Source organism: Vicia villosa, linkage group LG5, assembly GCF_029867415.1.
Source record: "Vicia villosa cultivar HV-30 ecotype Madison, WI linkage group LG5, Vvil1.0, whole genome shotgun sequence".
Lineage (NCBI taxonomy): Eukaryota > Viridiplantae > Streptophyta > Magnoliopsida > Fabales > Fabaceae > Vicia > Vicia villosa.
Window position 1 is genome coordinate 149,033,292 of NC_081184.1, and position 15,249 is coordinate 149,048,540.

Sequence of the window (15,249 nt, forward strand, 5' to 3'; positions counted from 1 at the left end):
TACTTATGAAATTAAGATGTTTTTGATTTATATAAGTTAGTAAAATAATTTTTAATTTTAAAATTGTTTAGGAAATTTTATACCTATTAATTGTATTGATTCACCTTGATTTTATACCTATTAATTGTATTGATTCAGCTTGATTTTAATTTTTTAATAATTATTGAATTCTTTCGGACGTGTATATCTGAAACATTCCAAGACCAATTTGGTTTTGGAATATTTCGGAAGTGTATATCCGAAGACACCCCCTCCCAAAAAAAATCGGAAGTGTATATCCGAAGACACCCCCTCCCAAAAAAAATGTGTTTTCGGAAATGCATTTCCGAAAACCCAAAAAAGGGGTGTTTTCGGAAATGCATCTCCTAAAACACATTTTTTTCGTATTTTCGGAAGTGTATTTCCGAAATAAGACAAATTTTGAAAAAAAAATAAGTGTTTCGAAAATGCATTTCCGAAGTGAGGGTATTTTGGGTTTTTCACCAGAGGTGACCAAGAAAAGAGGGAGGTGGGTAAAGAAATTTCCAAATTTAATCGTTGCGTCGTAACATATTCAAACTATAGAATTCACTATTCTATTTGATTTTTCTTCTACTTTGTTGTATTTAAAATATTTAAACACCTATTAAAAGAAAAAGGAGATTTTCCTTTAAAAAACAAATTATGAAAGTAGGAAAATATGCATTTAGGAAGACAGGTGTTACCATGGCATTGATCAAAACTACTAGTTTTAAATGTTTGCATGGAGGGTGTTCCACTCATCACTCCAACCATAGCCCACACCAATTATATGCTCCCAAATTCATTTAATCCATCTCCATAGCCATATATGTCTTACCTACTCTATTTAACACATTAAACGAAACTGATCTTATGCACAACTCTGAAGTTCTTCCAACATAAACACAATCTTCAACCTCTCAAAATCTCCAAACCCTTTCTTTCAAACCAAATATAATCTTTAGCCTAGCTACCATATCAATTGAGATCACTTGATTTGGAGTTCGATCACTAATTTTAAGCTATACAATTATTAAGGTACAACTTTTCTTCTTCTTTTTAGTTTAATGAGTTTTACTAATTTAATTGAATTCTAAAAGTAGTATAAGAAAGCGTCTTTATTTTTTTCTATTTCAGCATATTATTTATAAAAAATTATTTAGATCTTACTGTTATAAAAAAATTTTAAACATACAATTTTTTTTCGTAACGTTATTGGTGTGAAATATTCAGAAGCTTTGCTGATGATTAATATTCCACCAAAGATTCTAATCGGTCACTTTAAGTTTATAATCTTGTCAAGAATGTAAAATATATGAGAAATGGTGTTCCAATGTTTCAATATTATTTGTGATTAAATTTTTTTATTTCTTATTAATAGAAACAATAGATTTATAAAAAATAAAAATTAAAAGCTTATCTATAACAAAGTTGTTTCTTTAAAAATAATAGATATAATTTTCAAAATGATTGTGTAAATGCTTTCTATTCATTATAATTTTTTTTTATCTATATATATATATATATATATATATATATATATATATATATATATATATAATTGCATGCTCTCTTTCGCCAATAAAGAATCCGATTTAAAAATTAGAGAAAAAAATTGAGGTATTGGAGTATATAGAAGAGATAGAATTAAAAATCAATTAAACGTTTTTTAGAGTTTGTGATATGAAAAGATTTGAAGATTTTGAAAGAAGAGTAGAAACAAATATAAATAAATTTTTAACATTTCTATAATATTTTTGTATAAAATAATAAATAAAATTAAAATATTTAAAAATGATTAAATTAATATTTAAAATATTTATACAATAAGATTTAATAAATTATAAAAATAATATTTAAATTTTTAACATTTCTATAAATACTTTTGTATAAAATAATAAATAAAAATAAAATATTTAAAAAATGATTATATTAATATTTAAAATATTTATAAAATAATATTTAATAAATTATAAAAATAATATTTAATATGTTTTAAAAATATAATTACAATATAGATAATCTATTAAAGCCTTCCGAATTTTTTATAGTAAAGGGATTTTATATCATAAACAAATCAATTCTTTAAATCTCTTATTTTTTAAAATCTTTAATTCTTTCAACTTTATTTATTTTTTAGGATAATACTAACATGTGCCCTAAGATCACATATTAAGAGTTAAAGGTAAAAACATTTACTTGGAAATTGTACATTTGTTTTAATTAAAAAATGATAATTAATAATTTTTCCAATACAAATTTTTCATTTTAAGATTTTTTAACAAGTGGCTAAGGATACATGTTAGCATTACCAATTTTTTTAAGCTATCTCTTCACCCCACTCTTAAACACGTAAAAAAAAAATAAAAAACTTAGATCTTCTTTGACATACCTAAAGAAGATTTTCCTATGCACTCATAAATGAGACTAAATACCCAAAAAGTGTTGCATAGAAACTTATCATAAAAACAATTTTGCAAATGATTGAAGGTAGTTTTCTTTTAGATATCTTTAAAATTTAAAGGATTTTAGTAAACAGAATTAATTAATTGATAAATTGATCCTCACTTTGAATTAACAAGCTATTCATAAGCTCTTGTGGTTTAAGAATGGAGGTGTCATTTTTTTTTGTCATAACTCAAATATTAATATTTCCTGTTTATGTATTCTAAATAAATATTTATCACATTAACTATTATATGCAAAAGGATGGGTCCACTGATTTTGATGGAACGTGGCAGAAATCAGAGGCACTAAAAAATTATGTATATAGGACAAATAGGAAAATCATGAATATCATTAATAAAAAAAGCGAGATTGCAAACTTATAGCAATATATAAAAATGAAGATGTGTCAACATCTACATCTACATCTACAATGAATAATATTTTGAAATAAAATTTTATTTTTTCATTTAGAAGAATATTAAAAACACATGTCTCTATGTATATGATCAAACCATTTAATAATTTAACTTTCACACTATTGTATATTTCATATTTCACAAATAAAATTATTCAATAACTTTTTAAACTTGTAAAAACACTTAGAAATTGTGTTTTGAAAATTTCTCGTAGGTTAAAAACTCTCGGGTAAAATTTTAATATACTTTTGATTTTTTTAAAAAAAATTTCTTCTAATAAACAATTGCATTATGAAATCGCACTAGGAGTGCAACCCTTACAAACAAAAAGGAAAGCTAAGAATTAAAACAGCTCAATGGTTGCTTGTATCATTGATAAAAGCTAGACAAAGGTGAGGGATTACAACTAGCTAGTCACCTCTAAGACAAGAACAAGACATTAGAACAAACCACATCAAAGCTAAAGGAAACATTCTAAAAAATAATGGCGTTTCTCATGATCCATAAGCTTCATGTTGTTGCTATCCAAATAGAGTTGATCTTATTTCTACCTTTAGCCTTCTTCACCTTCTCTTGAATAGAACCAAAATCCACCAAATCTTCAAAGGCTAGTTTATGACCATCTCCCAACCAAGAGTAGAGCCAACTCCAAATCGTTTTAGACACTTGACAATAGAAAAACAAATGTTCCAAATTTTTCGGTTGCATCCCACAAAACACGCACAAATCATTAGAGGCGATGTTATCCACTCCTCTTTTGATTAATTGGTATTTAGTCGGCACTCTATTGATGAGGAGCCTCCACATGAAGATCTTAAATTTTTGCGGAATTTTCATATCCCTCAAAACTTTCAGCTCTGTAACCGTGGACGGCAACCACGCGGGGGTCTTGAATTTCGACGCCATAGCAGCCGCGCTTGCCACCGTGAAGACACCATCTGAAAAGGATGGATGAGAGAAATAACGTCAAGGCAAAGACGAAGATCATTTTATAAGCTTGGTTTAATGAGAAGAACAAGAAGTCAAAAGGAAAATGGCTCATGAAGAGTAAAGGAAAATTTCATTATTTTAATGCAAGAGAGTCTCAAAATTCAAAGAATTTGACTTGTCAAAAGGGTGTGAGCAGTTGCAACAAGAATGGTGGTAAAGGAGACTTTAGAAATGAAAAGGGAAAGTTTGACAAGAGCAAGATGTAATACTACAATTGTCAAAAGTTTGGTCATTTTACAAGAGATTGCTACGCGAACAATAAAGAACCTCAAGCAGATGAAGCCAAGGTTGCAAGACAAGAGTTTGATGATGATAACACACTCTTGATCATGATCGTGGAAGGTGAATGCAGCACCTGCAAGCTGCAGGACAACAACATCAGTAGTTTCGAGAACTTTACAGAGACATGTCGTGACCAATTACGTAAAGACAAGAATCAATTACAGGCAGCAGAAAACATTATGATGAGTGTGAAAGAGGGTGTTCAAACCAGTGAAGAATGGTATTTGGACTTCGGTTTCTCAATGCATATGACGAGGAGGAAGGAGTGGTTTGTCAAAATCCATCAAGCCATGAAGAATAAAGTGAAATTTGCAGATGACACCACTTTTACGGCCGATGGTACCGGTGATGTTTTGATCATGAAGAGGGATGGTGGACATTCCTTGATCAAAGATGTATTGCAAATTTCTAGAATCAAATGTAATTAACCTTCTAAGCATTGAACAATTGATTGAGAATGGAAAACAAGGCGTTACATGTTATGGATGAAAACAGAGTTTTTATCCTTAAATCTCCTATGGCTGCCAATAGAAATTTCAATATTGAGCTGAAGGTTATGGAGCATAGGTGTCTTTCTACAGCAGTTAGTCGAGAAGAGTGGATATGGAACTACCATCTTAGGCATCGCAATTTCCGATATTTTAATGCATTGCAAAAGAATGGAATGGTAACTATGTTGCCATCCATCAACATACCCACTAAAATTTGTGAAGAGTGTGTGTAGGCGAAGCAACATAAGGGTGAATTTAGCAAGGATGCATGTTGTAGAACCAAGCATCACCTTGAGGTGGTCTATTCCAATGTGTGTGGACCGATACAAGTTGATTCGATTGGTGGCAATAGATACTTTGTCACATTTATTGACGATCATAGTAGAAAGCTATGGACATACCTATTCAAGAGAAAAGATGAGGTATTCAAAGTGTTTAAGAAGTTCAAGCCCATGGTTAAGCGGCCACAAGCTTAAAGTTCTCAAATCAGATGGTGGAGACGAATATGTTTCAAATGACTTCGGGAAGTTTTGTGATGAAGAGGGGATAATACATGAGGTATTACCACCCTATACACCAGAGAAAAATGGTATTGCCAAAAGAAAGAATCGATCGATTATGAATATGGTGAAAAACATGTTAAAAGGGAAGAACTTGCCGAAAGAGTTGTGGGGAGAAATAGTATCCACAACTACCTAATTGTAGAATAGGTGTCCAACAAAGAAGCATAATAAGATAACACCGGAAGAGGCATGGTCTGGATTCAAACCGAATCTGAACCATTTAAGAGTTTTCAGCTTTGTGGCGTATCGACATGTTCCTAGCTAGCTTAGAAAGAAGTTGGATGATAAGAGAGAGAGATGATGATACTAATAGGGTATCACTCCACTAGAGGTTACAAATTGTTTGATGCTGCAAACAGGAGTATTGTCATCAGTCAGGACGTTATGGTCAATGAATTAAATCAAGTAGAGTAGCCTGTAACCGGTTACAGACAGTCGTTAACCGATTACATGCAGTCGTTAAACGATTAATTGAAAGGTGTAACCGGTTACACCTTCAAAATTTTAGATTCTACATAAATAAGAAGTGCAAAAGCGCCACGCGTTGAAGCCTGAAATAAAGAGAATGTAAGAAGTTCAACAGGGCAAAGAGGTTTGCCTTAAAGACTCCAAAATTATGAGATGTTTAGAGATAACGAAGTCAATGATGATGGTGATTTCGTCCATTTTGCACTAATACTCAAACCTCCATTATTCACCGATCTTGTGAAATCTGTGTTTTTGAACGGTATGCATGAAGAGGAGGTTTATGTAGAACAACCCCTGGTTTTGTTGTGAAAAAACAGGAAGGAAGGTTCTACAAGTTGAGAAAAGCGTTATATGTTTTGAAACAAGCTCCAAGACCTTCGAACAAAAGGATATATGATTTTCTAAGAAACACTGGCTTCAAGAAATGTGTATCCAAACATGGCGTTTATGAGAAGACGGATACAAGTGAATGGGTGATCATTTTTTGTCTATACGTAGACGACTTATTGATTATTGGAAGTGACGAAAAGTGTATTTCTAAGTTCAAGAGTGAACTTATGAAAAAATTCGAGATAGGGGAGCTTGGTATCATGTCATACTTCCTTGGATAGAGTTTCACAAGTCCAAAAGGGGATTGCTTATGTATCAAATGAGATATGCTATTGAGATATTGAAGAAGTGTGAAATAGAGCATTTTAATATTGCAATTATACTAGGTGAACTAAGGCTGCAACTATCAAAGAATGAAAAGGAGCAAGACGTTGATCCAACCTAATATAGAAGGTTGATTGGATCCTTGTGCTATTTGTGCAATATCTGATCGAACTTGGCGTTCAGTGTCAGTGTTGCAGATAGATTCCTGGAGAGACCAAAGGTGTCTCAATTGGAAGAGTCATAAGCATCCTTAGATACATCAAAGGATCTAATGGCTCCATAATTCTCTTTCCCGTAGCAGATACGAGTAAAAAATGTAACTTGCTTGGTTTCACCATTTCTAATTGGTGCGGAGATAAAGATGGTTGGAAGTCTATATTTGGATACATCTTTATGTTTGGTGGAACACCAGTCTCATGGCGTTTGAAGAAGAAACCTTCGGCTTGTGAAGACGAGTATATTGCCGCTTCGTTATATGGTGCCAAGCCATGTGGATAATGAGTCTATTGAAGGAGCTGAGCAGTAATGAGGGTGAGGCTCTTACATTCTTGGTTGATAATGTTTCTGCTATTAAAATTGATAAGAACTCAATTGCACATGGTCCAACTCAACTTTCATAGAAACAACCCAGCAAGCTATTCTACCTCTAACAAAAAAAGAAAGGGAGTTAGATGATTACCTTGTTTCAACCACCTTTGAATGCTAATATCTTGGGTTTGGAAACCATTCACCAACATCGTAAAATTTTGAGCAAACACGCATGAACTCATCCAAGATATCCACTTAGTGTCAAATCCAAATTTGATAAGCATATAATCCAAATAGTTCCAACTAAATAAGTCATACACTTTCTCTCAATCCACTTTAAAAATAAGATAAACTTTTAGAGATTTATTAGTCAAATTGATTACTTCATTAACCACAACCACACTATAAACCAATATTCTTCATTTGAAAAATGTTTATTGATTAGAGAAAGTAAGCTTATCCATCACTTTCCCTAGTATATATGCCAACACTTGGCAAACAACTTGTATAAGGACACCACCATGAAGTTAATATGAAAATCATACAATTAAGAATGAGACTTAACCTTAGGGATCAAGGAGATAAAATTGAAGGCAATAATCTAGGGTGGCGATGCAAAACAGTGAAATTGATGAAACATAATCACCAAGTTGTTCCTCAAAATATTCTAAAAACATTTTTAAAAAGGAAAAATTAAAATCATATGGACTTGTACTGTTATTTCCATCATCTAAGCAACTTCCTTCTCCAACTCAAAGATAAGAAAGGAAGTGGTATGGGAAAGGCTTTCATCAATATAAAAATAGCAGAAAACCACTCTATCCATATGGGGCCTATATGTGTTAGAATCTTTAGAGAAATTTGAGAAATAGTTAAACACCTCTTGCCAAATCTTATACATCCCTTCTAGCTAACTATGGTGGACCTTAACGGCTAAAACAATGTTTCTCAAATCATGCTTTTGACAGATGCACTACATTGCCGTTCTTATGCCAGTTAACTTTGGATCTTTGACCAAATTGGGAAGATTTGATCCTTAACAAGGACAAAAGCTCCACAATGGCACCAGTTCTCATCTGTAAATCCTCTTCCAAATTACCTCACTACAAGGAAAATAGAATTTTGTGACATTTATTTTTAGTTGTTGCGGCGGTTTGAACCATCACTAAACTTAGTGGGTTTTGAACTTGTTTTTCAAAACAAAAGCTTTTCAATCGAAAACGAGAGTAAAACTAGGTATTATGAACCAATACAGGGAAATTATTATGGGCTAGAAAATAATTATTTAACTTGATGAGTTTAGGACCCCAAACTTGGTTGAAGCGGATAATTAGATGGCGATCAAAGACATGCTTAGACAGAGCCCACTAAGACACCACCCCCAATATCCCACTGCCCATTTGACATAAGAATTCTATCAACTCTACCAACTACCACTCCATTAAGTTGGAACTAAGTAAAATTTCTTCCTAAAAGGGAGAGGTCAATCAAATCCATCTAAAATAAATAAATAAATATGTTAACATCTCTATCGTTAATATTTTCAGATGAATTAGAAGAACCGCCTTTCCTACTCTTTCACTAGAAAAGAAGATGAAATTAAAATCTCTCATAACACACTAAATATATTTTCCAAGATCGTCTTTACGCAAACAAAGATCACCTCCTAAGACTTTTTTTTATGCGAAGACAATCTTAGAGCAAACATTATCCACAAATCAAGGAGACTTGGAAGCATCTCATTTCATACACACTCCAAAAACGTAGGACCTAAATTACACTAAATCAAGAGAAGATCCTCCATTATTTTCAAGAGAGAGACTAAATCTCCAATAACACAAAGAACTGCCCCACAAAAAAATAATAAGAGCATCAAAAGATAACATTAAACTTAATCTCTTGAATTACTACAAAATTATTTCAAATTTTTTTTGGGGACCATGTTACTCTTCATGTGGCCTAATTTGAACCATATATGAAATAATTATAAACTTCATTTTTAAATAAAAAATAACTTCTTTTTCATAAAATTAATTTTTGAATTGATTTAGGTAGCAAATAAGTAATAATGATTAATAATCCAAACTATGTTGAATTAGGCCGAGAAAGAGTTTTTGCCGCCTTTGTAGCCTTTTATGACCTAAAAAATTCATCTCATTTTTATGATAAGCAAATAATTATATTGATATTGAGTATTAAGGAATAAGGATCCAACCCAAATACAATATAAGAAAAAAAATCTCAAATCTAAAAAACACATATATCTCTCATAATTGCCCGCAGAATAAGTCATTCAAAAAAATATTTTTGTATATTATTACAACTTATCTGAATATTTCTGGATCATGTTATTCAAAAAAAAAGACTAAAGTCTAGAAACTACTATTACTATATCATACCACTAACTAGTAAGTATTGTTCTATTAATTATACTTTTTGTTTAATTATACCACACTTTTGGGAAATATTTTATCTCTAAATGAGAAACACTTAACAAATTATAAATATATTTATTACTTTTTTTCTCACACAAATCGCTTATTAATTTGAAAGAAAGTGTTAAAAAATCAATTAACCGAATCAAATCAAACCAAATCAAATTGATTAGTTTGATTCGATTTTAATTTTTACAAACATTAAAAACCAAACTAAACCGATGAAAATATTTATGGTTTAGACATTTATTTTATCAAAAATTAGTTCAAACCAATCTGATTATATCCTATTTAAACGATTTTCCCAACATTATAAAAAAATTATTTTTTAAAATTTATTATATATATAACTGATATATTTAATTTATATAAATTAGATACATCACTTATTTATATAATATTTAAAAATATTTTATTTATTATAATAAGCTAGAGTCAATCCAAAATGATTACTCACCAAACTTAAATGATCACAAACATAAATATTTCTCTTGATCTTGAAGACCCATTATTGTTTTATAGAATATTTTATTATATTATTTTCTTCAAGTCAACAAAAAAACCAAAAGTCTATTTTTGTAGATTTCGGTCTTTTTTTATTTATGATCGTGGGACACGTGAAAGTTATTACACTTTATTTCATTTCGATTTTCTTTTTCGTTTTCATGTCATGAACACAACTGGCATGAATTATTGTGAACAGTGTGAAACCTACCTTCCCTTTAATGTGTATATATAGTCCTCAAATCTTAAAAGCATTATTTCATTGCAGTTCTGAAGATGGGAGGCATGTGGGATATGTTGAAGCCAGCTTTGTTAATGGTTTCGGTGCAAATAGTATTTTCAGCTTGCAATGTTCTTTACAAACTTGCCATTTTTAATGGTATGAGCACCATTGTTATTGCAGCTTATCGTATGGCCTTTGCTGCGATTACTACTATTCTTCTTGCTCTTATTTTTGAAAGGTAAGTGCTCAATTTGCTTCTTAATAATATTGGTGGATGATCCGTAATATTTTTATAAACTCTCTCTTAGCCTTGAGACCTGCCATATTTCTATAAGTGATCTATATAGTTTTTATGTATTGCTTCTTGGTTTGCTAGATCTAAGTTTTTTTTCCCCCTGTAAATATGAAATGTGATATATTATCTTTTGATTATTATCGTAAATTAAAGATGTATTAATTAATTGAATGACTAATTATTTAATTTAAATATATTAATTAATTAATTATTTTGAAAAGATAATATTTATTTATAATAGTGACATAAAAAAATTGTATTGTGATTATTTTATTTCAAATAATCGGATAGTTAGGCTTAGGTTCTGTTTGGCAAACTATATTTTGAGCTTTTAACTTATAACTTATATAAGCTCGTATGATAAAAAAGACCTGTTTGGTAATAAATTTTTCATCTCGAACTTATAGTTTATTTTCCATACGCTATTTTAAGTAGTGTTTTAGCTTATAGCTTATAGCTTATAACTTATCATTTTTCTTACATTATTATCCTTATAAATTTTAATTATTTTAAGTATACATTTAATTATTAATTAAGAGATGTCTTTTTATGTAATTTTAAATTTATCAGCTACTTAAACCGCTAATTTTGCAAAACTTTTTAATTAGCTTATCAGTTATCAGTCATCGGCTATAAGCTATAAGCTATAAGTTATAAGCTATCATCCATCAGTCATTAATCATAAGCTATAAGCTATCAGCTAACTTATCATCCAACCGTTAATTTTACCGAACAGAGCTTTATATATTTTTTATGTGAGTTTCTTTTGATTTTTAACTACTTTTGTATACTATGTTTTTTTTATTGTTGTATATTTTTTTTTTATAAGCAAGTTATATTCATGGGACAGAAGTTCACTAAACAAGATTACAAAAGACGAGGCGTAAATTTCGGGGGAGAAAATTACCCACCAATTGAAACCTACCTTAAATAAAACAAAAGGTTTTTGTCAAACTCATAAACGTTACCTTAAATAAACCTACCTTATATTATTATTTTTTAAATAAAAATAGATCATAATTTCAATTTTGAAAAAAGAGAGATAGAAGATATAAATGTTTTAATCTGTTTTTTTAACTTTATGGATTGAATTAGAATATTCATTTTATTCGATTTTTTTATTTGTTTTTGGTACTATATAGGGCCACATGCCCAAAGGACTAATGTATTTCCACTTTTGTATAAATAGTTTTGCTTTTTACCAATACAATTTTAATTAGAAAATTAAACCTCCCTCTCTCAATCAAATTATTAGCTGTTAGTATTATTTATTTTAAAAACAATATTAATTTATAATTACTAACAATTTATTTACATTAATACATAAATATAAATAAATATTTTCGTCAACAATTAAATTCTAAAACAATAATATACTCACAATTTCAACTAGTGCATAAGCTAAGCTACTCTACCCACCCATACTAAATATTAATTGGAAAACAACCAACTAAGTTGGTATTTAAATGCTTACAAGTACACACATTTATGTACATATTATTACATTATAAAAAAAAAATGAAGTTTCATTTTTTTTTCTTAATTGTAAAAACTAATTTTCAAGCTCATAAAAAATGCATATAATGTTAAGAGGTGTTAGTAACACACTTTTTAATATAATTTTTATTTACATATTATTTTTAATCAAAATGACCTAACATACTTTAATAAATTATATAAGCTCCAGATAAATTTATTGAATTTTATATAAATTTTTAAATGATAAAAAATATAGAAAATAGTGTGTTAATGAGTATATTTTTCACATTTGTATATATATATATATTTTTTTTTTTTGTGTAAGCAAGAATTTCATATATACGAGAACTAAGGGTTCTCGAACCTTGATACACAAGAACGGAACAAGTCCGACAAAAAACGATATTACAAACCAATTAAATTACGACATAAAAGACAAAGGATCTTTACAAAAATCGTAAAAGTTATAATTGGAGTGAGCAATATCGCCGAAAGAAGACCATCTCCAACTTAAGATCTTGATATTCCAAACAATGTTGTTAATATTCCAACCGCCATTCCTAAAACAATGGCCATTTTTTGTCAACCATATAACCCAACAAGTGGCTAACCAAAACACCCCCAATTTTCCATCCTTGATACCTTTTACCCGCCCGTTGAGATACCATTCCATAAAGAACGGCTTGCATTCTTCCATCCACCAACACGGGTAGTCCACCCACAAACCAATTTCCTTCCAAACAACCTTAATCACTTCGCATTTGAAAAACATATGGTCCATATTCTCCAAATGCGAATCACAAAAAACACAATTCAAGTTAGGTGTAGAAAAATGAATACCTCTAAACTCTAAAAGATCTTTAGTAGGAAGCCTATTCACAAAAAGTCTCCAAGCAAAGGCTTTAATCTTAAAAGGGACCTCCATAGTCCAAATTTTCACCAAAGCGTCTTCATGCTTCTTAAAAGGACCGTGAGGCGTCCTTAAAGAAGCAAACCGATGGTAGCACGACGAAACCGAATAACACTTTTCCGGATCAAGTAACCAACAAACGGAGTCATTATCATCATTCAATCCCCCAAAATTCTCTAAACGAGACCTCAAATCCGCCACTTTTTCAAACAAACCCGCTTGGTCCACTTCCGACTCCGAGATTCCTAAATCTCCCCACTTCCACACCCCGTTACACCATCCTCCCATGGCCGCTATAGAAACTTTTTTCAAAGAAGAAAGATGAAAAAGTTCCGGAAAAGCCTCCTTCACCGGAGAATTATCTAACCAACTTTTGTTGTAAAAAATTATTTTTAATTTTCAATACAATTTTAATTGAATTTACTTTTTTTAATTGTACCATCTAATCAATTTATGTACTTAATAATATATCAATAGATTAACTTAACCAAATCTGTTTTCTATTTTTTTTTCCTTTCTACTATATTCAGGAAGAGGCCGAAGATGACATGGAGGGTGTTTATCCTTTCACTTCTAAGTGGATTATTTATGTATGTATCATTACTAATTAATAATTTGAGGTAATACACATAATTACTAAAATTTGATAAACACAAATTTGATTTAACAGTGGAACATTATTCCAAAATCTATTCTATGGAGCTCTGGTTTTGGCTTCAGCAACTCTTGTATCAGCTATCTACAATCTTATTCCCTCCATCACTTTTGTCTTGGCTGTATGCTTCGGGTATTTATGTCTAATTACTTAAGTTATTCTATCTATATATATAACACGACACTTTTTCTGAAAAATATATCCGATGTCCAACACATATTAGTAACTTACACAAATGTAAATGATTACGTTCAATTTATTTATTTTTTTACCATCTCGGTAGCTTGGAGAAATTAAATTGGGGAGCAGCAACTGGAAAGGCAAAGGTGACAGGAACTATACTTGGACTTGCTGGGGCTCTACTTCTGACATTTTACAAAGGAGTTGAATTTGAAATTTGGCCTTTTGAAATCAACCTTTTGGATCCAACAAACAACGAAGTAGGACCTAACGAATTAGAACCTATCACTGAATCTACCTCTGAATTGTTAGGTGTTCTATGTGCTGTAATTAGTTGTTTTGCTTTCTCTATCTGGCTCATAATTCAGGTAATTAATTGGTCACAAAACACAACTTTTATGATCAAATTAATTGTTTTGTTTTTTTTATTGTAATTTAAATATACATGCCATTCATTGCAGGCTAAGATTAGTGAAGTATATCCATGTCCTCAATCAAGTATAGCTTTGTCGTCTGTATTAGGAACAATACAATGTGTTGTTTTTGGTTTTATTGTTGAGAGAGATTTGAACCAATGGAAGCTTGATTTGGATATCCGGCTACTGACCGTTGCTTTTTCGGTAATTTTTCATGCTATTGTTGATTAACTTGCTAGCATGTGGTTATATCATAAAGTTTGTGAAATTGTTGAATGTGTTAATTGTATGCAGGGAATTGGAGCCTCTGGAATAATGGTTTTTGTCATGGCGTGGGTTGTCCAGACGAAAGGCCCTATATATGCGTCGGCTTTCAACCCTCTAATGCTTTTGATTGTGGCTCTCGTCGCATCTATGATTTTGGATGAGAAGTTAAACTTAGGAAGGTAAATATTATATACTCAAAACTCTTAAATCATTTCAACAAGTAAGGATCGTCTGCAATGATGTATCGTTGCGGAGGATTTGAATTTTTTTCTACTAATTAAATCTTACAATACCTTGGAGGATCATGATGAATATTTATATCCATGATTTTTTTTAACTAATATTTGTATTCATTGTTTGATTTAATCTATTTTGGTTTTTGGTGTATAGTATACTCGGAGGAGTGTTGATTATATGTGGCCTATACACTGTATTATGGGGTAAAGGAAGAGAAACAAAGAAGAGTGTACAAGCACCCTCAGAAACCATTCCCGATTTCGAAGATACTACGACACCATTGTTGAATCCATGAGCAGCAACCTAATCAGAACATGACCATTGCAATCTAAGTGAAATTACAATGCATAATTAAAAATGTTTTATAAGGAGAGTAAAACATGTTTATAGTGATGGTTGCAAATAATTGTGCTTTCCTTAAGAAGTATAATTTTCTCTTAGACAGGTGAGGAATATAAATTATATGTGTGTTTGTATGATAGTAACTTTTTTTTATTGTGGTCCAAAATCATTAGTGGTTTGTAAACATTTTCATGAAATTTTTGGTTTGAGTTGGTCTAGTTGCAATGTATACGGATGAATGGGGTACATTTTGTTTGAAAAGTTGATAGCTTTAAAAACGATATGAAGAGATGGGGACAAAAGTGTCTATGGTTTTATGAATAGAAAAGTTCAACTACTAGTAATATTTATGTCTTTGATGTGAAAATTGAAGAAACAAAAACATTTCTTTGATAGTATGTCGCTATTGTTGTTGAGTAATTAAGATAACCTTGTTTTCTAAACACGTGTTTAAATAGAAGATAGT

The 15,249-nt window shown here is 30.6% G+C and overlaps 2 protein-coding genes across 2 annotated transcripts; both read left to right on the plus strand.

The window, feature by feature from the left end:
* The first annotated feature begins 764 nt into the window (after positions 1 to 764).
* LOC131603119 (WAT1-related protein At1g25270-like) lies at positions 765 to 15,044 on the plus strand. The gene is made up of 8 exons (XM_058875377.1): positions 765 to 1,038; positions 10,048 to 10,240; positions 13,217 to 13,276; positions 13,357 to 13,473; positions 13,625 to 13,889; positions 13,983 to 14,141; positions 14,232 to 14,383; positions 14,595 to 15,044. The coding sequence occupies exons 2-8, from the start codon at positions 10,056 to 10,058 to the stop codon at positions 14,734 to 14,736; spliced, it is 1,080 nt and encodes a 359-aa protein (XP_058731360.1). The 5' UTR covers positions 765 to 1,038; positions 10,048 to 10,055; the 3' UTR covers positions 14,737 to 15,044.
* On the plus strand, positions 4,184 to 6,810 carry LOC131605710 (uncharacterized). The gene is made up of 2 exons (XM_058878036.1): positions 4,184 to 4,556; positions 6,725 to 6,810. Exons 1-2 carry the CDS (start codon positions 4,184 to 4,186, stop codon positions 6,808 to 6,810), a joined length of 459 nt encoding a protein of 152 aa, XP_058734019.1.
* Positions 15,045 to 15,249: the final 205 nt, after the last annotated feature.

Excerpts from the sequence above, each read along its gene's own strand:
- LOC131605710 (XM_058878036.1), top strand. The coding sequence starts at position 4,184 with ATGATCGTGGAAGGTGAATGCAGCACCTGCAAGCTGCAGGACAACAAC. Across the intron at positions 4,557-6,724 it reads GCAAATTTCTAGAATCAAAT|TCTCATGGCGTTTGAAGAAG; the intron begins GTAATTAACCTT and ends GTGGAACACCAG.
- LOC131603119 (XM_058875377.1), top strand. The coding sequence starts at position 10,056 with ATGGGAGGCATGTGGGATATGTTGAAGCCAGCTTTGTTAATGGTTTCG. Across the intron at positions 10,241-13,216 it reads CTTGCTCTTATTTTTGAAAG|GAAGAGGCCGAAGATGACAT; the intron begins GTAAGTGCTCAA and ends TACTATATTCAG. Across the intron at positions 13,277-13,356 it reads CTTCTAAGTGGATTATTTAT|TGGAACATTATTCCAAAATC; the intron begins GTATGTATCATT and ends TTGATTTAACAG.